Here is a 27,538-nt window from a genome sequence, read left to right on the forward strand (position 1 = left end):
TTTATACAAGTAATTTTGCAGCTTTTTAGATGCTATGTCTGTGTCTTTGTTTGAAATTAAAACGGCTATATCATCGGCAAAAGTCGCCACTGTGACGTCATCTTTAATAGGTATAGAGGACACTTCCCTGATAGAGGACACTTCCCTGAGGAACTCCGGATTGGTTTGAGTGATAGGGTAAGAAATCATTATTGATTTTTACTTGGAATGAACGAAAAGCCTGCTGAATATCGAGAAATACTTCTTTCGAGGCTCGCATATTCTTTTCTTCCAAACTTTTCTTGATTTTATTTACTATGCATAAAACTTTTATTTGATGCAAAAGACAAAGTGAATATAACCTGTTTAAGATCAGCTTTTTAATCCAATACTCTCAAAGTCCTATAACGAGAATTGTCCTGGAAAACTTCCCACTCAGCCAATACCCTCAAATAATATATGAAGTAAGTATTCACATCACGTTAATCCGATCCATCCACTAATTAAGATGGAAGTTTCAATACGCTGAATGTTATAACAGCAAAATATAAAGAAGGGAGTCAATGTCATTGGTTTTGATGCATTTTGATATAACCTGAGTTTCTACTGCAATGCAGATAAAACGAAGAAGTTATTGGCTGCACTTGTAGGTCGTTTTAAGAAATGGAAATCTTCCAAAAACTTTAAAAACGAACAAAACAATCGTTATAAAGAATTTCGATAAACCTCACGATTGTCTTAAAAGATATCTCCCATAGCACTTCTTAGCTTCTGATATAATCTATAAGAACGAGTTTTTTAAGACTATAAAGGAAAACAAAGCTTATTTTTCACTCGCCAATATGTTCGGCTACAAAATACACACTGGAGATCGAAAATTAAGGTCTACAAAACTATTATTAAACCAATAGTATGTTATCGATGCGAGACAAGAGTGAAGACACAAAGAAATCTGGAATTCTTCGACAAAAAAGTCTTAAGGAAGATATTTGAACCTATTGACTAAAAAGGAGTATGGAGATCCAGGCACAATCATGAACTCTACCAATTATTTAAAGAGGCACCGATCTCAGAACTCCTTAAACTTCAGAGACTTTCATAGTTTGGTTATTTAGTGAGACTGGACACTGAAGGATTGCCGAAAAGAGCCCTACATAGTAAAATGCGGGGCGCAAGACCAAAAGGAGGGCTACGGAAAAGGTGGGAGGATGAAGTGTGCAGCGGGCGCGTAAAATTTGCTAGACGTGAGAACCTGGAGAAAATCGGCGCAGAACCGGCAAAGGCTGGATTCTTTCCAAACCATTTTGATCAAAATTTGGTGTAAGACGATGTTGTTTTATATTACCCATATTATTTAATTTATATGGAGAGTATATTATGAGAAAAGTCTTGCAAAAATGGAGAGGCGGAAAAGCGATAGGTGGCAAAATAATCACGAATCTTAGATATGCGGACGGCACTCTAATGTTAGCCTGTTTAGAGGAGGAGCTGGTCCTAATCATGAACAAACTGCAAATCATGCAAATTAGAAGATTGATGATTATGAATTGGTCGAAAGGTTTAAATATCTCAGAGCTCTCATTACAAACAAAGGAGCTTTTGACGAAGAAATCAAACGCATATTGACAATAGCATCTACAGCAACTATAAAAGGAACTCGTATGATTTTATGGAAAGAATAAACAATATATTAACAAAAAAAAACTATTAAAAATAAACACATTAATCTGTCCTATTTGTTTATAATTAATTAAAAATGTTCACCCTTCAGCAATTTGAGCATTATGAATCTAAATTATAGATGAATTAAATTTTGACTTAAAGGCTTTTGTTATTCTAAATGACCAACATTGTATACATCATCATCACAAAAATAGTTTATCATTTAAACTAGAGGTTTCGGACAATTTAAAACCGTTAACACCATTTAATGTACAATAAACAGATTTTTGAAAAATATTTTAATATTCATATCGAATATTCTTGGAAAATATCCAAACGTTTAACTGAATGTGATTCATATTAAATGAACGCGAAAAAGTTTGCACGACAAATTACTTGTGCAAGTGTTGTTGAGATTAATGGATTATCTGTGGAACTTATTCTGCGAGTTATTCTGATTATAATAATTGATAGTTTAGAAACTTTATTAATTGGCGAATATAAAAATCGTTTAATAATGAAATCATGATTGTTCCTTCCTGCACATGCGATGACGTCTATAAAACATCTGAGGCGACAAGACAAGACCTACAGAATTAAAATATGCTTGACAGAGTTATAGAATAACAATTATGTAAAGTTGAGAATAATTATTTATTATACAAAGCGACAAAGCCTTTGAACAATAAAAAACAAATCTGTTAGAAGTTCAGATCAAGACACAATATGAAAAAGTTCCGCCCGCAATATAAATTCGCAATTTGGCAATAAATAGTGTGTATATATGTTGTACTTTACCTCATGGAATTAGTAGCAGCAGCTACCGATGCTGGGAGGCGCACAAAATGACGTCTTGGAAAGGCAGGAACAAAATTGGCAGCTAGGTAGTCAGCGCTACCCCGTTCAAACAAACGACTCACTCGTTTGTCAGATGGAACCAGACAGGTCTGGAGAGGACGGTTGGTTAAAGATTGTTGTTTTACAACAATACGTGTATGTATAATTACCCAAGCGGTCTGCAATTTCAACGAGACACTTATTTTTCTATGGTTCATTGTTAACAACAATGTATCAATCAAGAGTCTATCGTTTGCAACATTCTATCAACAACCGTTTATTGTTCGATAGTGCCTTAGTTTTGTTAAGCGAAATATCGGCTAACTATACGAGGGGAAACAAAACTAGCAAAAAGGATGTTGATATTTCAACAATATTTATATAAAGATGCGAAACTGCAACAATGATATCGCCAAATACGAAATTCTGGTTGAGTTAGTAAAAAATTAGTTTTCTGTATGTAAATGCATGTTTTTAAACAAAAAGTAACAAAAAAGTGTATATATATATATATATATGCCTACCGCTAAAGACAAGAAACGTCACAGCCACAATAAATTATTGTATTTTTGTTTCATACACTTAAAAGTTGACAAATTCCGTGTCAAAATCATTAAATCAATTAGGATTTTTTACTTACCAATGTCAAGAAAAAGTTGACTTTATCGAGATCGTTACTTAATCGCTCATGTGCGTTAAAATCTGAAAATTTTGCGTTGTGAATAGAACCGCTGATAGATTTTAAAGTTGGCGAGGATATTAATTATTCTTCAGATCAGAAAAACAACAAGTTTAACGTAGTAGTATATTGGATATCCGACTTAAATTGTCCACAACCAGGTGGACACTGGTTGATAAGGGATGGTGACTTACGGTTTGGTGTTACTCATTTCATTCATCCCTACCCCAAAGTTTTGTCGTTAAGGATGCGCTTGAAAACGAAAATATCGGTATAAAAGTGAATGTAATTCTGTCTTCTGTTCTGTAATTCTTCGACTGACTAGAAAATACTCGACTGCGATAAGTAAATAAATATTATAAATTAATTGTAGTGTTAGTGTTAGAACAATATACCTACTACTGGTTAGCTCATAAAGCATTTTGATATATCTAGTAATGTGTATTGTAAAGTTGTTTAAAATTGTATCTTATTTCATATAACAATTGCTTTTATTGAAAATATACTTCCACATCTACCAAATTCGAAACCTTAATGGATATCGATCCATTTAACAATTTCAATTTTCCATTATTTATAGCGTTCATTTTTCTTACTTTCTTGCCGTACACTCATTTTTATTTTCTTACTGTTGCAGAGCCGAAAAAAGAAAAGACTGATGGAGCGGCACACAACGGCGCTCTTTCTCCGAACGGAGAGACGCCCTTACATGTCACTCAACCCCCTGGAATGGAAAATATCGGTTCGAAGCCAGAACGGCCGAGCACTTTGGGACATGGGAAGCTTACCAGGAGGCTGTTGTGTTATCATAGCGAACACTGTAAGTATTATATTTATAATACTTCTATTAACATAGTTTTAGAACAAAAATCAAGTGAACTGGCTCATGACTGAAAAAAAAATAAGTCATATCGAAATTTGGAATTAATCCCGGTGAATATTAGTTCTGATATGGATATTGTTTATTGAATTTCCTGAGAATTCAATCACGAGTAGGGATGTTTCAAAACTTCATCCTTGGAACCACTTCATTAGGAGTGACTGATGCTGTACAGATAATAGCAACACTGAAGTGGAACTAGCAGGTTACGTGGCTCGAATGACAGATAAAAGATCGAGAAAGCGGATACTGGAATGGATACCAAGAGATGATGCCTGCCGAAGCAGAAGCCGTCCACCAACACGTTTGACTAACAGTCTAAAACGTTGCCATAGGTCATCTGACAGGAATAGTCCTTCTTCTTCTTCTTCCTTCTTGTATGTAGGCTTTAAAGTGTGTTTCTTCCTCAATATTAGCCTCCTAAATTGTTTAAATTATCGCACCATCTTTTTCTTGGTCTGCCAATGCTTCTTCGTTTCTTTGGTGACTTATCTCGTGCTATTCCTACTATCCTATCCTCTGCCATTCTACTAATATGTTCGTTCCACTCCTGTTTCCGTTTTGACACCCATTCATTTATGTCTTCTATATTGCATGCTCTTCTTATGTTTTCACTTCTCTCCCTATTAGTGTATGTTAATATAGGTCTAATTGCTGCTAACTGTTGGAAAAGAAAAAAGCAAAAAATAGAGATATACACTTGGCATTTGTGGACCTGAGAAAGGCGTATGACTCTGTACCAAGGTCAGAACTATGGGAGGCAATGTACAAATTAGAAATACAGACGGAACTTATAGAAGCTACAAAAGCTCTGTATAAAGAAAATAAAGTGTCCATTAAAATGGGAACAAGAATCATAGGAGACTTCACCATAACAAAAGGGCTCCTGCAGGGTTGTTCCACATCTCCAACCCTATTCAAAATATACTTAGAAAAAGCCTTGACTACATGGAAAAGAAAATGCGAAGGCATGGGAGTACCTATCTACAAGTGAAGAAGACATAGAAGATCTACAGATTGATGACAACGTAACAATCAAAGGAAAGGATAAATTCAAATACCTGGTGTTTATAATCACGAAAAAGGCAACAACAGAGGAAGAAATTACACAAAGATTAGGACAAACAAGAACAGCAATCCGACAACTTAACTCAGTATGGTGGGATAAACACCTAAATATGAAGACAAAAACGCAGATTTATAAAACATTAGTGCGAAGTATTATGACATATGGGGCTGAAAATTGGATCATAAATAAGAAAAACAGCAGTAAGATAGTAGCAACAGAGATAAAACAGCAGTAACAAGAATGGATAGGAGAAGTAATGACGAAATAAAGCAAAGAACATCAATAGAAACAGACATACTAACATATATAGAACAAAAAAGACTAAAGTGGTATGGACATGTAAGAAGAACTGGCGACAGCAGATGGATAAAGAGAATAACCGAATGGAGCCCCATAGGAAGGAGGAAAAGAGGACGACCCCGAAAATCCTGGAGGAACGAAGTAGACGACGCCATAAGTAAGAGAGGACTAAACGATGGAGAATGGAACAACAGAGAGAGATGGAAACGGTTGAGCGAGGGAAGGCAGTGAATACTGTAGAATCCCTAAAAAATATATATTGCTGCTTTATAGATTCTTGTTTTTGTGTCTTGTCTTAGGTGTTAGTTCTTCCAGATTGTGTCATCATGTCAGAAGTAGATGTTTTCGATGGTTTGCATAATATTGATTAGTATGTTTCTTTTATACAGTAGGTGTAAGACGTCTTCTACTTGGATGCGATCGAAAGTCTTTGTCAGGTCTGTAAAATATAGATATGCTGGTTTATTGTACTCGATGGCCTTTTCTGTGATTTGGCTTAGTACAAATACGGCGTCCACGCATGATCTTCCGGATCTGAATCATTGTTGTTCATCTGATGAAGTTGTTAGTTTATTGATTTTGTTAGTTAGGACTTTTATGGTAAGCTGCGGTCTTCAGTAGATTTATACATCTGTAATCTAGAGCTTCTGTTACTGCTTCTTCAATGTTGTTTTTAATTTTCTCCCAGCTCACGTTTATATCTTCGATGTCGTCTGTTTGTTTCAGCTGTATCTTCTGTGCTAGCCTCCTTTGGTACATTTCTCTTGTAGAGTCGTTCCACAGTTATTCTACATTAAATTTTTCCTCGGTGATTTCCTGTAGAAAATGTTTTGGTGTTATTTTCATTCTTATTTTTGCTAGTACTAGTTTTTGTTCACTCCCTGCGTCTGCTGAGTTTAAAGTTCGGATATCTAGAATTTGCTTTAGCTGGATTTTTCTATTAGTGACTATAAAATCTATCATAGATTTGTGCCCCCTGCAGTTTTCAAATGTATATTTATACTGGAGGTTATGTTGAAAAATGTATTATTGATTCTCAGTTCGTTACAAGCACAGAGAATGACCATGAGTTCTCCATTTGCTTTGACATGGCTTTCATTAAATCTTTGTTTTACTCCTGAAAATATTTCATTGCCGATTCGTGTTTAAAGTCACCCATAAGAATTAAGGGTTCTTCATGAGGTATTTCATCCAGGATGGTTTGCAATTCATCCAGGAAAAGTCTGTATACACAAAAAAAAACAGAATCCTGATAACCAGTATTGTAAACTTACAGTACAAAAATTTAATAAAAAGATGTACAGAGGAGGTTTTGAATAGACTGAAAATTAGTATAGTTTAAATATAAATCTACTAAAATAATAATCTACACATCTTTACTATGTCAGTTATAATGTAATATTAATCAAGTATTTGAGATAATTGTTCTGAATCTTCTATACTTTTTAGTCGCCGACGGGCAATCAGTTCCACCAGGCAGCACACCTCCGCCCCACGAGAAGCATCTCCACAACATCCCTCCTCCGCATATTCCGGTCGGAGTACCAGGGTTTATGTTGTCCGAGCTGCCCGAACCGCCCATACCCGTTTCAGAAATCGGACCGATCCCACCTCCGCCGATGTTTAGTTCGCCCAGTCCCATTCCCAATAGACTCTCGCCACCGCCCAACCATCACAATTATGACTACGACGGTAAGTCCGTAATTATAATTATAATTATAATTAGGTAATAATGTGAATCCGAAACAGTAATTATTTAGTACAGATAAATGTTCTACATATTTCCGTTGTCAACCGAGTGCCGATTGATACTTTTTAGTTATATTTGTTTTGAAGTTATATTTGTTTTAGAAAATGACGAAGAAGAGGAAGACGACGACGTCGACTACGATGACGATCAATATTTTAGAATGCCACAACCGGACCCATCGATCGACACGAGCCGCATTGACGAGATCCCCGCGAAAGAGCCAAAATTCCACGCTATGCCTCTCAAATCGGCTCTAAAGAAGAAACCGAACAGCGGACCCGGAACACCGCAGAATACTCCGACTCAAGAAAATAGACCTCTAACGATGAGGCAGCAAGAGTATAACTCTAGTTTTAAGTAAGTTTCTCTTTCTCCGTGGTTTTTATTTGACCTCGTACACTTCAATTATAAAATTGTATTTTCTGTCCCAAAAATTTAGATACTTTTTTAACAATTCGACTATACGTATTTAATCGTATAACCTAAGACTGGAAATAACGATTTTAAACCAAATCAATATTGTTCGTTCTAAATAAAATTGAAATTTTGTCTTCCAATTTGTCGGAATCAAACATTCCTGTAGGAAAAGTGTAAATTAAAACGTTGTATATCTTACCATATAACGGTTTGAAGGTCCACGTTAACTGCGAGCTTTAGTAATAGAAATATACCAATCTTGGATGTTACAGCTCTAAATAGTTCAATGGAGCTACATTTAAACCACCCACTCAAATTATTCAACCATGAGATTCGTCTTCTCCGTTCGTTGCTCTGTCCCTTTCTTCATTTTTTTTGGACTTTTTTTTTATTTTCTCACCATTCTTAAACTCCCTTGAGGTTGTTGTCCATCTGTGATTGCCATAAATTGTCTTTTTTTATATTTATAATCCGTTATCTTCGCTGACTTTTACTATTCTATCAATCATTTGTTGCAGATTCTCTAGACTTTCAGCTATTAGGACTGTATCATTTGCAAACCGTATGTTATTAATGGGCCCTCCATTTACTTTTATACCAAATATTGATTACTACATTACTTCCTTAATTATTTCTTCTGTATACGAATTGAACAGGATATGTGACAGCACACATTCTTGTCTGGCGTTTCAATTTCTATCTCCTCTAATACTTCTTTTTCTTCCTTTAGTAGATCATCATCCAGCCTTCATTTATCACGTCCACTGCTGGACATAGGCCTCCTTTAAACTCCTCCATTCTTTACGATTTTGTGCTCTTTGTTGCCAATTTTTGGTGATATGCCTGATGTTGTCAGCCCGACATGTAGGTGGTCTTCCTCTACTACGCTAAAGTAATTCTTTTTTTGATTTCGCATATTAGGTTATCATTGCTGATTCTTATTTCATGACCCAATTACGTATATTTCTCTACCAGTTCTACCACTTTTATCTTGAATAGTTAAATGGTTATTGGGGACTATATTTGTCATAAACTTAGTTTTGGTCAAGTTCATTCTTAGGCTCACCTTTGAACATGCGAAGTCCAATTCATTTAACATATCTGTGGCTTCTCCTAAATTATCTGTGATAAGGACAATGTCATCTGCGAAACGGAGATGGTTAATCTTTTCGCCGTATATTGTTACTCCTCTGTGGTCCCAATTGACTATCTTAAAAGCATACTCTAATGACGTTATTCGGTGACAATGTATCTCCTTGCCTTATCCCACGTTTTCCCAAGTTCACTATACCTATGGTCGATCGTGCTGCCATTCATTGCTTCTATAAGGCTGTCTATTTCGATCGTGTCGAATGCTTTATTAAAATCTATGAAAGTGAGGACAAGAGGTTTGTTGTATTCTCTAGATTTTGCAATGAGTGTCTTTACTGTATGGAGGTGATCATTGGTACCATAATTTGAACGGAATCCTGCCTACTCTCTCGGTTGTAGATAGAGGTTGCTAATAATTCGAATGTTCTTTTTCCTTGTTTTCAAAAAATTTTTCAATATAGTTCTTCCGTAGTTTAATCTTTCCTTCAGCGTCGCTTACGATTAAATTATTCTCGTCTACCGAATAAGGAGTTTCTTTAGTTTTTGTTTTTCCTGTTAGTGTCTTCACTCTCCTATACAAATTAAAAGTGTCATGTTTTTGTTTCACACTTACCTGTAAACCAATTTTTTTGCATTTCGAATTTTCTGTCTAATTTTGTCATAGATTTCTGTGTATTTTATGATGAAATATTATTTACTTATTCGGGTATCCATGAGCATTATATAGGGTGAATAAAGAAATAATGACGCATCCACAAACTACACTCATTGGTAAACATAGTTAGCAATGTTTGATCGATGGAGATAACTCTTCTTTATATTTATCGATTTCCAAAATTTATAGATATTGAAATTTCACAAAAGTTGATTATTTAATATTTCGCAATTAATCAGAGATTTGGATATATTTTTAATTTTCATAATCACAATCCATCCAAATGATACTTTTATAATAAAGGAAAAATCAATAAGAACGAAGTCCTCAACTCAATAGATTTTGACTTTTTTTTATTGTTAGTCAATTTTGAAAATTGCAAATAATACAATTTAGAAAATATACACCCTAAGGTGATTAAAATAGCTGTTAGTATAAATGATTGGCTTATTTTTTTGTTTCTAATTTATTTTTATTTCATCGTTCTGACAGAAGGTCGCATCTGAGGCCTAGGATTAGAATATGGTAAATATGAAACTAGGTGTAGTTATTCTTCTTCAAATTCTTACTGTCAGATCATTGTATCGCCGATCATGACCGTCACTATATTTAATACTTATTATTGCTTTATATTCAGAAGAACTACATTTATTTATTATTATAGTTACAATTTAAATAATTTATATAATAAGTAAACACGATGATTTCAATAGGTTTTTGATCAATCAGATGGAATAATACTATAATCTGGGAAAATCCTAATTTTTTTCCAAACCGGTCGTCCCGAATCTTCGGTTTTTTTATTTTGAATAACGTATGTCCCTAAAGTTTTCGGAAAATTTTGTATTTAAAAGTATTATTTTGGTAGGAAGCATTGGATCAAGTTGCCATTGGAAACCAAAGTGAGTAAACAACTTAAACGATATAAACAATAGTGAGTTTTGACAAATACGGTTCGTTAAGATCTCGTACAAACGTAATATTCGTCAAAGTATTTATCGTTTAGTTGGATATGTACCAAAACGCGATATTGTAAGAATTTTTAGTGCCCAAAATATTTCTGTGTCAACGATTTACCAGACAATTAAAAAGTGCCATTTGCCAAAAGTGGAAGACCAAGAGTTTTAACTTCTGCTCGGGAACAGAGATTAATTCTGAGTATGGAGAACCAATTAGGAAAGTCTTTGCCAAATGTTGGCCGAAGATAAAATGTTTCACGAATGACTGTAAGTAGAAGAATTTTTAGAAATAATTTAAAACGATATAAAAGAAAAAAAGCTCCTAAGTACACACCAGCCCAGTTAGAAAAAAATCCTAGATGTTGCCGTACATTGAGACGTATTCATTTTCCTGGTAAAATTGTGATTGTTGATGATAATATATAAATATTTTACTTTATTCAATTCCGAAATCAAGGGCAAAGACGGATTTTATATACGCAATGTGCAAGATGCACCGGACGAAATTAGGTTTAAGGGAAAAAAATATTTACCGATAAAATTTTGGTATGGTGTGCCATCTCAGAAGCTGGTGTTTCACAGCCGTGTGTTGGGCGTATTCGCGGTGAAGCTGTCAATGCGGACAATTACGTTGACAGATGTCTTACAAAACTTGTTCAATTTATAAATACTCATCACCTCAATAGTGAAATCATATTTTGGACCGACCTAGCGCCATGTCATTACGCCAGGAAAACGACAGATTGGTTAACTGCTCAAAATATAAATTTTGTTCCCAAGCGCGACAAATGTGCCTCAGGCGAGGCCTTTAGAAGAGTTTTGGGCTATTTTGAGTCGAATGGTGTATAATCATGGCTGGGAAGCCTAAAATAAAGATCAGCTAAGGCAAAGAATTTTGCAAAAATTTCGTGAGATCGACTTTGAAACAGTCCAATGAAAGACCAAATTTACGTGCCATCGAAGATCATGGACCTCTTTTTGTTCTATAAAAATACATTATAAATCTTAAATATGTAGACTTAATTTCCTGTATTTAGTTAATAAAATAAACTTAATTTACAATTAGAAAATACATATTTATTTTTTCCGAAAACTTTAGGGACATGCGTTAGTATTACGTATCTTCACTAGCTTCCTCTAATTTATTCAGTCATAATTACGACGGCGGGTTGATAAGTACTTAGCCTCAACGCCCGATGGCGCCACCATCATTACTATCGTCTAATGTCTAAAATGCAGCTGAATCCCAGTCGTAGTTTTATTTTGAACGTGTGTGGCAGCGTTCGTGTACGCGGATTTTAGAAAAAGACTAGCGCGGAGGATGAGGTGACAAAAATCCTCGATCTCGCATTGACACCGCCGATTGAAGGGCGTGGGGGTCATATCCTGTATGAAATTTTGAACATAAGAAAGCTGTCAGCGCGATGGATGTCGAGTTTGCTCACTTGGGCAACCATGAGTCCACTTCAGAGCAGTGTTTGATGCTGTTTAAGCGCAATCCGAAGGTGTTTCTGCGTCGTTCCGTGACCGTCGACAAAACATGGATCCACTGGTACATACAGAGACCAAGGAATAGTCAAAATAGTGGACTTCACCCGCAGAATATGCTCGATGCGAAAACTGTGGCCCTATCGGCCGGAAAGGTGATGGTCACCGTTTTGTGTGGTTCACTAGGTATTATTTACATCGACTGGAGAAGGGAAACGGTCACAGGGCTCTGCAATGCCGAATTATTGAGTCGATTCTCCGCCGAATTGCAGAAAAAAACTACTCTATTCTACCATTACCACACAGGCTTACACCTCAGTCATTATCACGGCCAAATTGCTCAAATTAGGCCACGAATTGCTGACCCATTCATCGTATTCTCCAGATTTGGCCCCGTGTGACTTCTTTTTGTTTTAAAAAGTCACTCGTAGGGCAGAAATTTGAGTTGAATGAGGAGGCCTACTTTCTATACCGAAAACATATTTTTCAGAAACGTATTTTTTTTAATTTTCATTTTTCTTTTGTAGACTAAGTACTTATCCGACCGCCCTCGTATATATCTTATTATCTGTATATTATAATTAAATACCTATGCCGAAATTTATTTTTAAAGCTGTATTGCTAAATTATAACTAATCTCACACTCATCTCTTATATATTATACATAATATTAGAACTGATATGCAAACTCAAATGGGTCATATTTTTATTAAACTGTCATCTGCCATAGAGGTACTATTATAGGGTATTTATAATATCAACATCTGTCGTATGTCTAGACATTTACTTAATGTTAATATTCTAGCGTAGGAACTCACTCTTTATAAATATTGTTAAGTGTGACCAATGATGTGATGTAACCCAATAAACCAATTGGTTTCGAGGGCGTAATGGGCGCTCTGTTTAGTCACAGTAATAGACCTGGGCGGATATGTGAAAAAACGTCTACATCTGATTTTTGCAGAAAAAGTTGTGATCACTTCAGTAATAATAATCGACTTACCCTTCCTCACAAATAGATCGCGAATATTAATAAAAAAAAAATAAAATATTTAAAAATTATTAAAAACGTCGTTTTTTCTAGTTTCTTCGAATGTAACTTTAAAGCGATTTATTTTGGAGCAAAGTTGTACTTATAAAATGGCGCTAATTGAATTTTCTGTAATGTACAGCTGGTTGAAAATGTTTTAATTTACGATTTCCATTTCGGAAATCGCTCTCAAAATGATTTTGAGAACGATTTCCGAAGAGGAAATTGAAACGTCAATAAATTAATTTAACCTTTAATTGTGGTTTATTCCCATTTAAATAGTAATTACTTTAACATGCCACAAGAAAATATCTTCAGAACATAATATGAAAATTTGTTTATGGAAGGATATTGACTAAATTATCTACTCATAAAGTAACTGGTGATTATTTTGATAAGACATTTTCAAACGCCTAAATATGTGAATTGCCTATATCTTATAGGAGACAATATTCCATCTGATTGCTTTTGTGAACTTTACTATCTGATATATTTTTTTAACTAACAGAGAATATCGATAAACGCAAATGTTAATTCTTCTGAATGAGTTTCTTATTACCTATCTATATTTATTTATTTAATTAATTAATCTGTATTTCGTTACTGATTTTATTCTTTCCATAAAATCAAGCACTACAGATCTATCATTTTTATTTGAATCTTAAATTTCATTTTATTATACTTTTTGTAGCAATAGGAACATTTTTTCCATAAATCGTTAAACTTATATTTTTCTGCCAGTAGTAATTTGCAACACTTAATTAGTTCTAATAATGACAGCCATTTTAACGTGTATTAAAATTTTATTATCGCAGAGTGTATCAAACTTCTGTCGATTTCCTAACTATTTTTTTTTTGCGGGATAGAATTATCAGCAACATTCTCAACCCTCCTTCTTCACTTGGACTTGGAATCGGCACTAGCAGTTATGGGATATTCGGAAATACATGTCAGAAATATTGATTCTTTCTAAAATCCATCTAGTCATCTTCGAACAAAATATCTTAAGAATAATATTTAAGCCAGATCTATATGAAATATAAAGAAATAACAAATGGTACATATGTAATATCCTTCATAAGAATATGTAGGGTAAGATGGGTAGGGCATCTGTCAAGACCGAAATAATATTATCCTCCCAGACGAACCCTATTATCACTGTTTACTGGAAATATGAGTAGGCCAAGGGTTAAGTAGAAGAATGCTAAAGATGAGGATGCTAGGAGGATTGGCACACAAAATTGGCAATCATTTACAATAGACCGAGCTGTAAAAAGCAGACAAGGAAAGGTCGAGTCTTAACTATATCTAGTTTCCCTTTTCATGGGTGTTCAACACGATACATTGTGTTAGAAATATCACCTATCAACAGTGTCTCGGCAATATCCGAAAATATTAAAAATTGCGAGGCTGTGGATCTTCCTAACGAAATGAGTGACATTGGAAATCTCATGTTCTTAGATTATTTGTTAAATGAAAAATAAAAATAACAAATATGAATAATACTTAAAGACAGAATACTTCTTAAATTACATGGAATATAAGAGGTATACTTCATCAAAGAAGATCAGAAGAAAGAATAGTTACAGTAAAATTTGAGGGAGTCTGGAAATGATTCAGCACTGAATCTAATATGCCACATGTTCATAATATGTTTGAAGATGGATGGATTTTTAGGCTTTGTTAACATTGTCTACTTCAGTCATTTCTGGCATTCTTTATAACTACGAATTAAAAATGGTATTAATACACTTCATGCAAAAGAACATTGAATGTTTGATGTATAAAAATAGTGTCAGCCTGCCAAGAGTTAATTTATAAAATGTCATTAGAAGTTGTGAAACCTTGGAACGATATCATCATCATATACGGTCATAAACAATAGTTTGTTTAAAAATGTTAATATGTGGTAAAATATATGTATCTATATATATAGATTGACATTTTATGAATTAACTCTTGGCAGGCTGACACTTTTTTTATACATCAAACATTCAATGTTCTTTTGCATGAAGTGTATTAATACCATTTTTAATTCGTAGTTATAAAGAATGCCAGAAATGACTGAAGTAGACAAAACCGTGGTTTCAGAGGTAAAACCTGAACAAAGTGAATCCTCAACAGACAGTGACTCAGATGAAGACATCCCTGAATTAGAAGATGCTGGAACTGCAAGCGCAGCTTCAGCTACATTCCCTGGAGCTGCCGCTGCTGGTTTGTCCATGGATATGGTTTCCAAGGCCAAACAGTCTAGAGGAGAGAAAAAAGCCAGAAAAATCATGTCCAAATTGGGTCTTAAACCTGTACAAGGAGTAAACAGGGTAACAATTAGAAAGTCAAAAAATATTCTTTTTGTCATAAACAAACCAGATGTATACAAAAACCCTGTAAGTGACACCTACATTGTATTTGGAGAAGCAAAAATTTGTTGACATTGTCAAGTGTATTTAGGAAAAGTGTAACTGCTGGAAGCAAAATCTCAGATGCCATCCACAAATGCTATATGCATAATTCGCCAGAGAGAGTTACAAAATACAGTAGCCCGTTGTTTGTTTTTCGTGAATATATCTAACGCATTTGATAAAATGCAATTAAGCGACGTAGTTATTTATCATACTTGAGAGTTCCAAGAGAAAAATGTATCTCCCAAAATGAGAACGATTATAGAAGAACTTAGAAGAAGTGACGAGTCACTCGACACTGAGGAGTAGGCAGATTGAGACCTCAGTGCCGTTTGACGGTTCTTGTATTTATACAGAACACTATACTGATACGTCACGAGTGAGGGGAGTAGGCAGATTGAGACCCCGAACTCGAACGGAACCGTATCCATCTTAGCACATGGTACTTTAGCTGAATATATACCAGTTAATACAGAAATCAGACAAGAAGACAGCTTAAGTCCATTCTTGTTCAACTAGGTAATGAATACTTAATAAAAAGTGGGAGATACATATCAATATCATAGGCTGTATAACTGGATAGTAGCGAAGATGATATACAGAGGATAATTTAATAAAAGAATAAAAGTGGAAGTGGCACTCCGAGAGTGACCGAGAAGGGGAAGAATAGCTTTCTTGTCGTCTACGCACGGAGTGATGTTTTTTAATTCAATGTATTTGATTTGATTAGAGTCCAATCGATTTAATTCAATTCGATTCTATTCGATTCAATTCTAATCGATTCGATTCTATACGATTAGAATCGATTTAATTCCATTCGAGATTTCTATCGATTTGATTCGATCGATTTCAATCGATATTTACTTACATACGTAATAGAAACCAAAGCTGATACAAAGAAAGCAAAACAAGCTCTAAGAGCAGTTGAAATGAAGGTATTAAGTTCGATAGTAGGGAAAACTAGACCAGATCGAGTATCAACCGGAGATGTCAAAATGTGGTCCAAAAATTGTAAGAGATGATAAACCAAACGGAAGAAGACCCCAGGAAGACCATCAAAGACATGACAAGACAGCTGGTCTTCGGAATCACAATTAAGACCGAGTATTATTACATATTATACAATAAATATTACCGAGTAAACACAGGTCATATACCTAACGTATAAAAAAGAAGAAGAATGTTTGGTATCATTCTTTGGATTTAAGTATCATTGCTTCTTTGCATCTTTTGTATTTTAAGTCCAAGAAATTTTTTTTAAATTAGATTTCATCAAATTACTACTAGGTAGCAGATACGATATTTCGCTGACTATGACGTTAATATGTTTGGATTTTATGTTTCAGTAGCAACAAACCAGTCAGATTTGGTTTGGCGACAGCCATAGAGAACAAAGAAAACGCGCGTCCCTTCGTGATCAGGGAAGACGAGAGCGATAGCGATTCCAACGATGGTCCTATCACTTACAGAGACGATGAATCGATGACTGACGAAAAGAGATTGGAACTTAAGCTCGCAAGGAAAGAGAGTCTATCGCTCAAATTGGCTCTCAGACCCGACAGACAGGAGCTGATCAATAGGAATATCCTTCAGATACAATCGGATAATGAGAGGCAGGAGGCCAAAGAGGCTATAGGAGCTAGATTGATCAGAAGGCTTAGCATGAGACCTACACAAGAGGAATTGGAAGAGAGGAACATTTTGAAAAGTAAGTGTGTATTAATTTGTTGATATGTTTATTGGATGAAATAAAAAATTATAGTAACTCTACCCACCTGGGGTCCTATTCCGTTTGTTTCATAATTCGACATGTTTCCTAAAGAGGGTTTTTTGGCATTAAAACACCTCGCTTACCAGACGGGTTGGTGAGTTCTGTATCAGCCGCCCACTCTGGGTCAGACGCTGTTCGTAGCCGTCCACTCTGGATCAGACGCTGCTTGCTAGTTTTTGGTCCACGCAGGTATTTCATTTCCCCGGTACCGCCCATATCTGGGAGGCATTCCCCTATCCGCCACCCGGGGACGCGCCCGATGGGGGACTATACCCCACACGAAAACTTGTAGAAATCTTGTAGATTGTAAATTTCGAAGAGGTGGTTGGCATTATAGATCTTTCTATACCGCAACCTAAAAGTTCTTTTATGTATTTCCTACATCCATTTGTAACTTTCTATCCAGTTTATTGTGGGTTGAGGCCTTGTATCAACAGAGACTGAAACCTTTCCGTATTATTTTTCACTTCCTACCGATTATTTTCGATTATCGGTTCCTTTACATCTCTTCGGCAGTATGGCAATCTAGTTCCATAGTTTCCTGATGACTGACGTCTTCCATCTTTGCTTTATTTTTTGTTGTTCTTGGTTCATTCTTTTGCCACGAAACACTAGGGAATGGATGGTCACTCACTAAAAAGTTCTGCTTTACCGTAAAACGCTAATGAATGCTGGATGTCGCTTGATACTCGCAATCTCCTTAGTCCGTAACGCAATTTCTATGTGCACCAAGCTTTTGGCCCACGCTGTTCTACCACTGCCTTGAGGGACATTTTCCTGTGGTTTCGTTTAGTCACAGAAGCTGATAAGTGGAACCAGATTTTATATGCCTATAATTTTTTTTTAGTTTTTTCGCAGTTTTTCCGATATGAAATTAAGCTACTTCCTCTATGTTTGCAATTGACAGGAATCCTATAACTGTAATTATAAATAAAAATACAGAAAATCTGATAGGTATTGTAAAATGGACAATGTAGAGGACAATCTTTGATTTGGGAGCAAAAATTTAGAATAGTACATACTTATGAATATTTACATTACATATACTTAGGCAGTTAAAAAATACACTTAGGTAGTTTTAAAGAAATCTATTAGGCTGTTGAGTTGGCTTGAACAGTTCAGAAGTTCTTTTAAGCTGTGGTTTATATTATTGGCAATGCGTGTGGCCTGGTAGTGTTGACATTCTGTGAGGATTTCCTTGACATTTACAGGAATACAGTTACAGTGGGAGCATAACTGTTGGTCTGTAGAGAACATAAGATGACCATGTGTCAGACGTGTGTGTCCTATCCTCAATTTTCGTATTGTTATCTTCTCTTTTCTATTCGGGTATGTTAGGAATAAACATTAAGTTGTATTTCTTTTGAGTTTTGTATCTTTAGCAATCCAAAGTTCTTGCCACTTGCCTTGGTTATTCCTTATGAATTTTGATTTTATATCTTCTTGGAGCTGTATACTGTAGATGGGTAAGTTGGAGTAGATGCTGCTTTTGCATCGCTATCTGTATTTCGGGATGCATCGTAAGAGGGAAATATATAAACTTGGCGCCTGATGATTAATAGATCATGAGGAATGAAAGATGATATATTTGAAATAATAAAAATTATTTTGATTAGTGATATAAATGTCCGAATTTTGAGCGAAAATTTGAATGAATGGATGAGAATTTATGATTTTTTCAACAAGTTTAAAATTTGATAAGTAAATACCTGGATACGAAACAAATGTTCTTGGCTCCAATGATAGTACAAATTCTGTGTATGTAATCATATAGCTTTAAACTATTTTCGGCTTGTTGAAGAACCGCGGCCTGATGCTCATTTGGGAACGTTGGTCTAGAAGCGAATTTTACTGCAGCATTGTAAGATATGTTACTGTTGGTGATTAAGTTTGTGTTGGTTAGAATTTGGTTTGTTAACATTGTTGGATTTGAACTGTCCTCGTAGTCAAACACAGCTTTTTGAGTTTTGTTTGAATTTATTGGTGAGAGTAAGAATTCGACAACTTATCATACACCATAGTGATAGAAGTTGCCTAGATATGGAACAACTAGTCTTATGTCCAAATTTATTATTGTTCGTTTCTTATGAGGTTAATGAAATATTGTTTAAATCGCATTAATTGCACCAGCGAAAGTACGCGTGTTTACTCTTTCAGGTATACGTATCGAATGATCTTTATCTAGAATTAACATAAATAATAAATCGCATTTTGTCATTACACTAAAATGAGCTGCTGTATGACTTCTAAAAATGAAGTAGAATCTTATAAAAATGAATAATGTTACTCTAAATTCCATGCCATTGCTACACACAAAATATCCATTGCTTTTGAATATATTTGGATTCGGAAATTGAACTGTTCCGTGCCAAACACACCAAATAGAGAAGTGCCAAATCCAGACATCTCCCGTTGAATATTAAATAGTTTCGAACCTCTGAACCTCTCTATATCTACACTACGTTCCATGTATTCTAGTTGAATTGTCGATTTGTCATTTAGACCTCCGCGGAATGCTTAGTATCCCTATCGCATTAACCGAATGTCGAGGACTTCTGTATAAAATCCTTTGTTCATTAGAAGTTAAAGAGAGAATCTTCCAGTATGTTGTTAACGATGTTGGCCGTGGGTCAATAAAATAACGCCATAAAAACAGTGGCGGCGGAAGATTAAAAATACATAAAGTGTTTAGTATAGAAATACAATTTTAAAAAAAGTATATGATTAATGTACCGAACCTCATCTACGCATATTGGAACTTTCTAGGTAAAAACTTAAGTGTATGCATGATACGACAAAGCTTAGTTTAAAAGCGACTTTGGCACGAAACGGATAATTTTTCAAATCGAAATATTCTCTTTTTTACTGAAACCTGACTCTTCAAATTGTGAAAGTCTTTTAACAGGATAACTTTCGAAAAATTTTACCTCTTTATATTTATTACAGTGTGACCCATTTAGATTGGAAACACCTCTATAAAATTTAAAGTTTTTAACCGATTTTAACCAAATTTTTTTTAATGTCATGTAATAAAAGGTCTATTGCGGGACAAAATATGAAATATTTAGTTAAATTTTCAGTGCAGTCTACGATACTTTTTCTTCGTCGAAAATGGAGAATTTGTATTAGCGATTTTTTTATTAAAAAAATTTCTACGCCACTGGATTTAGAGTGGCTTCAAATAGCTATGACAAAAATTTCATTAAAAAATATTTATTAGTAACGAAGTTATGACAACTTAAAATTTTAAAACTCACTAAGCTACGAGTCACACAAGAACACCCTGTATCAACAGATAAACATAAAACTAATTATTTTTCAAATAATTTTAATAGTAAACCACTACTAGACAAAAAAATGTTTAAAATAGCATAAAAATTTATTGCAAGTAATGCACTTACATTATTTATTAACTTTACATGCTACAACTTAAATCTCAGTTGCCATGACAACACCATTACTGTTTGACATTATTTGTGTCATACAAATTTCAGTGCTAGCATAAATTTATGCATAATATCTGCAACAATATTTACTTCAAATTCTTTTAATAATATTTTGTGTAATGGCTGCAAGATTAAGTTTGAGAAAAAAAATTGAAATCATACGTCTTTTGGGAGATAACGATAGAAGTGCCAGGGAAGTTTGTACAATATTTAATGACAGACATGTGGATCGTCCTATTAGCTGCGGTACGGTAAACAAAATAAATAGAATATTAAATGAATATGGTGCAGTATCAAAACTAATTTTAAAAAATAACCCGTTACAAAGAAGAAGAGGAAATGATCAAATCATTTTAGATCTTTTCAGAAATAACCCTAATGCCAGTTTAAGGAATGCCAGTTTATATTTGAATGTGCCTTAAGAGAGTATTCGGCGATGTCCTAAAGTAAATAATATTAAACCTTTCAAACCAAAATTCTTACACACATTACAAGAAGGCGACGAAGCAAAACGTTTAGAATGTTGTTTATGGGCCCAAGGGAAATATTTAAACAATATAAATTTTCTAAAAAACGTGTTGTTTACCGACGAAGCAACTTTCACTACAAATGGAGTAGTATCATCACAGAATTGTCGCTATTGGATAGCAGATAATCACCATTGGGTAATAAACTATAAAAGCCAGTATTCTCAAAAAATCAATGCCTGGTGTGGTATACTGAACGAGCGAGTTATTGGTCCTTTCTTTTTTGAAGAAAACTTGAACTCACAGAACTTTTTAGAATTTTTAAACACCGACTTGTGGGATGCTATTCATGAGCTCCCAATTAATGAACGATTACATTTTAAATTCAGTTAGATGAGTGTTCTGTTCATTACGCCAGAACCGTGAAGCAATGGCTAAATGAAAATTTTCCGAACCGTTGGATAGGCCGGGGTAGTCCGTTGATAGATTGGCCACCCAGATCTCCAGATCTCCCAATTTTAGACTTCTTTTTCTGGGGAGTTATCAAACAAAAAGTTTACCAAACCCGTGCAAGAGACGTAAATGAACTTCGTGCAAGAATTCATCAGGCATGTGCAGAAATTACTCCCCAACAACTAAGAAATGTAATTAGAAATATTCATAAACGCTACGACAAATGTATCCAATTAGATGGTGGATTGGTAGAGGCAACTAGGATTTAAACTAAAATTATGTTTCGATGTTTCTGTTAATACAGAGTGTTTTTTTTTAACGTTAATACAGAGTGTTTTTTTCCTAGTGAGTTTTAAAATTTTAAAATGTCATAAGTTTGTTATTAATAAATATATCTTAATGAAATTTTTGTCATAGCTATTTGAAGCCACTCTAAATCCAGCGGCGTAGAAATTTTTTATTAAAAAAATCGCTAATACAAATTCTCCATTTTCGACGAAGAAAAAGTATCGTAGAATGCCCTGAAAATTTAACTAAATATTTCATATTTTGTCCCGCAATAGACCATTTATTACATGACATTAAAAAAAAATTGGTTAAAATCGGTTAACAACTTCAAATTTTATAGAGGTTTTCCAATCTAAATGGGTCAAACTGTATATATTATGAAAATACCGTCTGTGTACGATCTTAACTATCTCTTCTATTTTTGTAGATTTCAAACGAGTCACATGGCCTTAAAGAAATGTTCACATTGCGATCTAAAAGATATTTTTGATATACATTTCATTTATGTTTTTGGCTTTTGTATAGGCCTTAATTATTATTCATTTGGCTTTTGTATAGGCTTATTCTCTTTCTATTTTATATTACAGCTTTTTTGAATCGATCCTTGGCTTCAACAGGTACCTAAACCTTTTTCTCGTTGAGCTACTCATACTCGCTCGCTAGACCTTTTTTAGTCGTTGCAAACGTTCATCGCGGTTTTCTTGAGTACTTTTCAGTACTTGCGTTTTTCCTCATTTTCGCAAGTATAGCATGTACTGGAAACCAGTTCCACAATTTCCGGATGACTGACGCTGCATTGTGAATTCTTGTTTGTTTTGTTTGTTTCTGGTCCATTCTAGTTCCACGAGAAGCTAGGGAATGGATAGTCATTCCAGATAGAGACGCTCATTCGGGAGAAGGGTACTGAAACCGGGTGTAGATACTTCTTCTAAATGTGCCTATCTTCTAGAGATGTTGGCGACCACATTGACCCATTTTATTCTACTCACAGCAGCTCGAAATAGATCAGTTGACGTTAGACCAGTCCACTGCCTTAGATTGGCCAGCCAGGATATACGCCTACGTCCAGGACCTCTCTTACCCTCAATCTTGCCTTGCAGAATCAACTGTAAATGTGGCTGAAATAAGCCAATTTTCTGTTCTTTACATCATCATCATCATCCAGCCTCAAGAGTCCACTGCTGAACATGGACCTCTTCCTCATGTTTCCAACCCCGTCTATCTTGCGCCGCTCTCATCAAGTTTTTATTGAGTCTTCTTAAATCGTCAGTCCATCTTGTAGGTGGTCGACCGACGCTTCTCTTGTCTTCCCTTGGCCTCCATTCCAATAACCTCTTTGTCCATCGCCCATCTGTCATTCTGGCTATGTGTCCTGCCCATCTCCATTTTAGTCTGGCTAGCTAGACCACCACCCATAGATAGCACCACATTTCAAATGCCTCTAATCGTTTTATGGCATCTTCTGTAAGGCTCCAGCTTTCTACTCCATAGAGGAGGACAGTAACATCTAAGAATTCTTATGCGTATATTGATACTTAAAGATAAGTTGAAGAGAATCTTCCTAAGGCTGTTAAAAGAGCTTCTGGCTTTTTCAATACGAGTTTTTATTTTGTAGCTGTGATCCCAAGTATCCTTAATATTGCAAGCCAAAATAACATATGTTTTCCACTCTTTCTAACGGTTTATCGCCTATTGTAATTTGGGCATTTATGTTGGTGTTCTTACTAATGATCATTATTTTTGTCTTTTAGTTTTAGGCCGTATTTGTTGCATATTTCTACAACGTTATCCATCATATTTGGAGCCCCAGCAGCACTGTATCGTCTGCATATCTATTATTGTTTATAAGTTGGCCATTTACAGCAATCCCATCTTCTGATTCGTCCAAGACCTCTCTAAAGATGTTTTCAGAGTATATGTTAAATAATGCCGGTGACAATGTGCAACCCTGTTTAACTCCTTTGCTTTTTGTTGGAGATATAACATTGAGATCAGTCTTATATCCTTACCTTCGAGTCCTGATGTTTTTAGGATATCGATTAGTTTTCCATGTGGGACTTTATCAAATGCCTTCGCGAAATCAATGAAACATGCATACACATCGCAGTTGACATCCCTAGCTCTCTGTATTAGAACTTGCAAACTAAAAAGTGCTTCCCTCGTTCCGAGTCCTACTCTGAATCGAAATTGAACTTCACTCAGGTGTTCTTCTAATTTGGTGTATATGCGCGAGTGAATGATAGTATGTTCTTCACATTTTCTAGCGCTGGCTTTTTTAGGAAGTGGAATGAATATTGATAGTAGCCAGTCTTTTGGTAAATAACCAGTCTCGTAGATATTGTTGAATAGCTTCGTAAGAGCTGTGCTTTGGTGTACCTCTAATAGCTTTAAAATTTCACCATGCACCTCATCAGGTCCTGGTGATTTCCCATCTTTAATCCGCTTAATGGCCATAGTTACTTCTTCGTTTGTTATTTCTGGGCCGTAGGGATTGTTTATTTCAGTCGGACTTCGTGCTGCATCTTCGAATAATCCTTGCGTTTATTTTTTCCATCTTAATCTTCCATCCGTAATTTATCTTCCAATGGTAGTCAAAATCTGGCCTTCAATATCTACAACTATGCCTGTATTGCGTTGTTTTCTGGTGTTCTGTACCTCTTTAATTTTTTGTGCGTATGGAAATCGTCATGTTTGCGTGGTGGTGTTTCAATTTTCTTTCATTTCTCCGTCAGCCATGCTTCTTTTGCTCCTTTAATCTACTTAAGTATAGTCTTATGCAACTTTTTGTATTCGTTGACATTTCTACCTTTTAATTTTCTTCGCTCTTCGATTATCTGCAATATTTTATCTGTCATCCATTCTTGCTTTTTTCCTCTTTTTGATTTTAGATATTCATGCGAAATTGTGGTAATAGATGTCTTCATTTCTTTCCACTGTTCTTCTATTCCTTTAGTAGTGTCTTCAACTATTTTCGCAAAATTCTTAATAATATCTGTTTTTACTTTTTTCTGGATGTAGATGTAGATACTAAGTAGTCTAACTATTGTAAACAGTTTAGTTTCTACCGCGTTATACGCGCTGTTCCACCACTAAATTGGGGAAGATTATTCTGTGTTTGTAAGTGAGGCTTCCACATCGGTAAGCACACTCTCAATAGCCTCAGACATCAATCCGATATATTCGGCGAGCTAATATTATTTCTTGTTTCTTGCAGCAACCATGAACAATAATTTGATTAATATTGCATTAGTCCATCCACAAAACTCTCCACACCCCCATTCCCGGTATTGGCGTACGCGTGTGCTTTGTTTATCAGCATCAAGGTGAACGGTTTAAATATTTGGTTATCCATCGAAAACTCGATATGTTTCCGACGTATACTTGCGCGGAGTAAAAGTTGGCCTTTGTGTAGCGTTCAGCTCCTTCTTTCTAATTAATACTTGCTTGGTTTTGTTGCTATTCTGGTTATTTATTAGCACCAGGTTGTTTGCAGATTTATCTTTCTATAATTACGATTAGAATTCCTATTTCATTACTATTTACAAGATATCATTTACAGTGCTTCTGGCTTCTCTTGTGCTAATAGTTTCGGATAATATTTTAGTCCCTTTTCTACCCACTTTTTTAGGCCCCACAAATGAAGTGGGGCCTAAAATTTTATGTTGCAAATATATCGAACAATATCTATATGTAATATAAAACTTCCATTCTTAATAATATTGCCTTTTTAACAGAACAAAGTCCCGCCGAAGAAAAGAAACAGAAGGAAGAGAAGAAACGTTTTCTGTTAAGAAAATTAAGCTTCAGGCCAACCGTTGAAGAATTGAAAGAGAAGAAAATTATTCGATTCAATGATTATATTGAAGTGACCCAGGCACACGATTACGACCGCAGAGCGGACAAACCTTGGACGAGACTAACTCCGAAGGACAAAGCGGCGATCAGAAAAGAATTGAACGAGTTCAAAAGCTCAGAAATGTCGGTTCACGAAGATAGTCGACATTTGACGAGGTAAGCTTTTTGTTTTATAAGTCTGTTCTTAGTTAATTATGTAAAGATCTTTTAAAGTAACTTGCACATGCCTCGTGTAACCATTTTATGTGTATTCTATCTATTTAATGTGATTATGGTAGTTCTGTTAGGGTCTTGTCAGTTGTGTATAGTGTTTACTCATTGTAGGTATGAAATACTGTCATGAAGCCATGTGGAAGTTTGCTTACTTGAGCAAGACAAGACACAGAAATCATTGAAAGTTTGAAAAATTTCTGGAGATTCTAACCATCCTCATTAATAATTGAATTTTGCGTAATTAAAACATTTTAGTCACAGCTTTATAGGTAAATTATACAATAAAACCTAATTATTTACTAGTATGAAAAAAATAAGGATGGTGTATTTCTATACAGACAATTCAATTAAAACAGTCAAAAATATCGTCAATGGAAAATATTATTCCAGGAAACTACTAGATACGTGGGTTGTGCTTCGAAGGAAGCCTTACCAACCCGCACTGAGGAAGCATGGTAATTCACGCCTCACAACCCCTAATAAGAAAGACATACTTAAGTCATGGCACTCATTCTCTGTATGCCCAAATGGCCCTGAAATGGGTAGCTAGGAAGATAACTAGGAACTAGTATTTAATTGGCGATTTTAATGCCAAAGTGGAAATTATCATTGATAGTGCCAAAGAAATCGGAGGCCCGCAACAACACAAGTAACATTGGAAACTATCTAATAAAACCAAAATAAGCTAAAACAAAATAAAGGGAAATAAAAGTAAGTAGCAACATATAGAGAATACAATACACAGAACTTTGTAAGACAATAAGGAAACGTATTAAGGAAGAGATAAGAAAATAAAATGAAAGACTGGTAGGCAATGCAATCGAGAATAGAAAAAACTATCAGAAAACGAGAAAAGCATTCATTATTGCGAAAAACAAATCGTTGCTCAATCAACAAAGGACAGGAGGAAGAAGTATATTCATAAAGAACATTTGTAAGCCAGTCACAAACTGATAAAGTAAAGAATACTTAGGTACAAAATACATCAGTTTACTGGGTGTTTTACAAAACTTAGGAAAATAAAATAAATTTAGAAAAAATCTATTGTGGGGAGTTTTTTTAATACGTTACAAGAGGAGACATTAGTCGTCTGGCAATACCAATCCAATAACTGCTGAGAGTGTTTGTGAATTCTCGATCAAAACGCTACTGTCAATCTGACAACGATAATACTAACGTTAATAATCGTTAATATCGAATCATATTCATATTATTATTAATAAGAATCTTACTAATGAGAATAGTTGGTGTAAAAAACAATTTTCGTGGGTGATTTTATGTGTACGACTTAACACCATCTACATTTCAAGACAACAAACTCATGTTTGAGTTGGACTTTGACTGACTGGCAATACCAACCCAATAACTGTTATTGTCTCTTGATGTCATTTTATTATATGCCATAACCAGTAATGGTTTAGTATTATTAAATCTCGGTTGTGTATGGTTTTTATTTATACAAAATGATTACCTACTGTTTTTGTTTTATTTCATCATAAAGTGATCGCTTTCTCTTCATTGTGAAAAGTTTTCATTGTGTTTGTTATAGACTTTTCTTTTTATACTTTTTCGAACAATTACGAAAATTAGCCAGTCTTAAATTTTGTATAAACACGATTTCTCTTTCGGTAGTATTTTTTTGTATACTCAAGTAATATATTTTAATCTATATGTATAATTCCTTTTTAAATGGATGTTTATTAACTCATTGCAAGTGTCGAGTTGAATATGAATGGTCAGAATATTTTAGTTAACACATTTTAATTAATTCTTGTTTTACGTTTGCATTTGTCTTTGCACATCTTGTCTTTCAAACTATTTGTAGTTTGTGTTCTAATCCAGTGAT

The 27,538-nt window shown here is 34.8% G+C and overlaps 1 protein-coding gene across 10 annotated transcripts in view; it reads left to right on the forward strand.

Annotated features, from left to right (window-relative positions):
- Positions 1-27,538, forward strand: part of LOC140444955 (uncharacterized) — a 607,786-nt gene that overhangs the window by 568,410 nt on the left and 11,838 nt on the right. For 7 of the 10 annotated variants that reach the window (XM_072536671.1, XM_072536676.1, XM_072536678.1 and 4 more), the window contains 6 exons: positions 3,795-3,977; positions 6,856-7,098; positions 7,258-7,513; positions 9,813-9,845; positions 16,546-16,907; positions 25,359-25,635. In XM_072536671.1, coding sequence (XP_072392772.1) covers positions 3,795-3,977; positions 6,856-7,098; positions 7,258-7,513; positions 9,813-9,845; positions 16,546-16,907; positions 25,359-25,635 — 1,354 coding nt within the window. The remainder of the gene's footprint in view (positions 1-3,794; positions 3,978-6,855; positions 7,099-7,257; positions 7,514-9,812; positions 9,846-16,545; positions 16,908-25,358; positions 25,636-27,538) is intronic. The other 3 variants (XM_072536672.1, XM_072536675.1, XM_072536674.1) reach the window with 3 other exon arrangements.

The sequence above is a fragment of the Diabrotica undecimpunctata genome, chromosome 7 (assembly GCF_040954645.1).
Source record: "Diabrotica undecimpunctata isolate CICGRU chromosome 7, icDiaUnde3, whole genome shotgun sequence".
Lineage (NCBI taxonomy): Eukaryota > Metazoa > Arthropoda > Insecta > Coleoptera > Chrysomelidae > Diabrotica > Diabrotica undecimpunctata.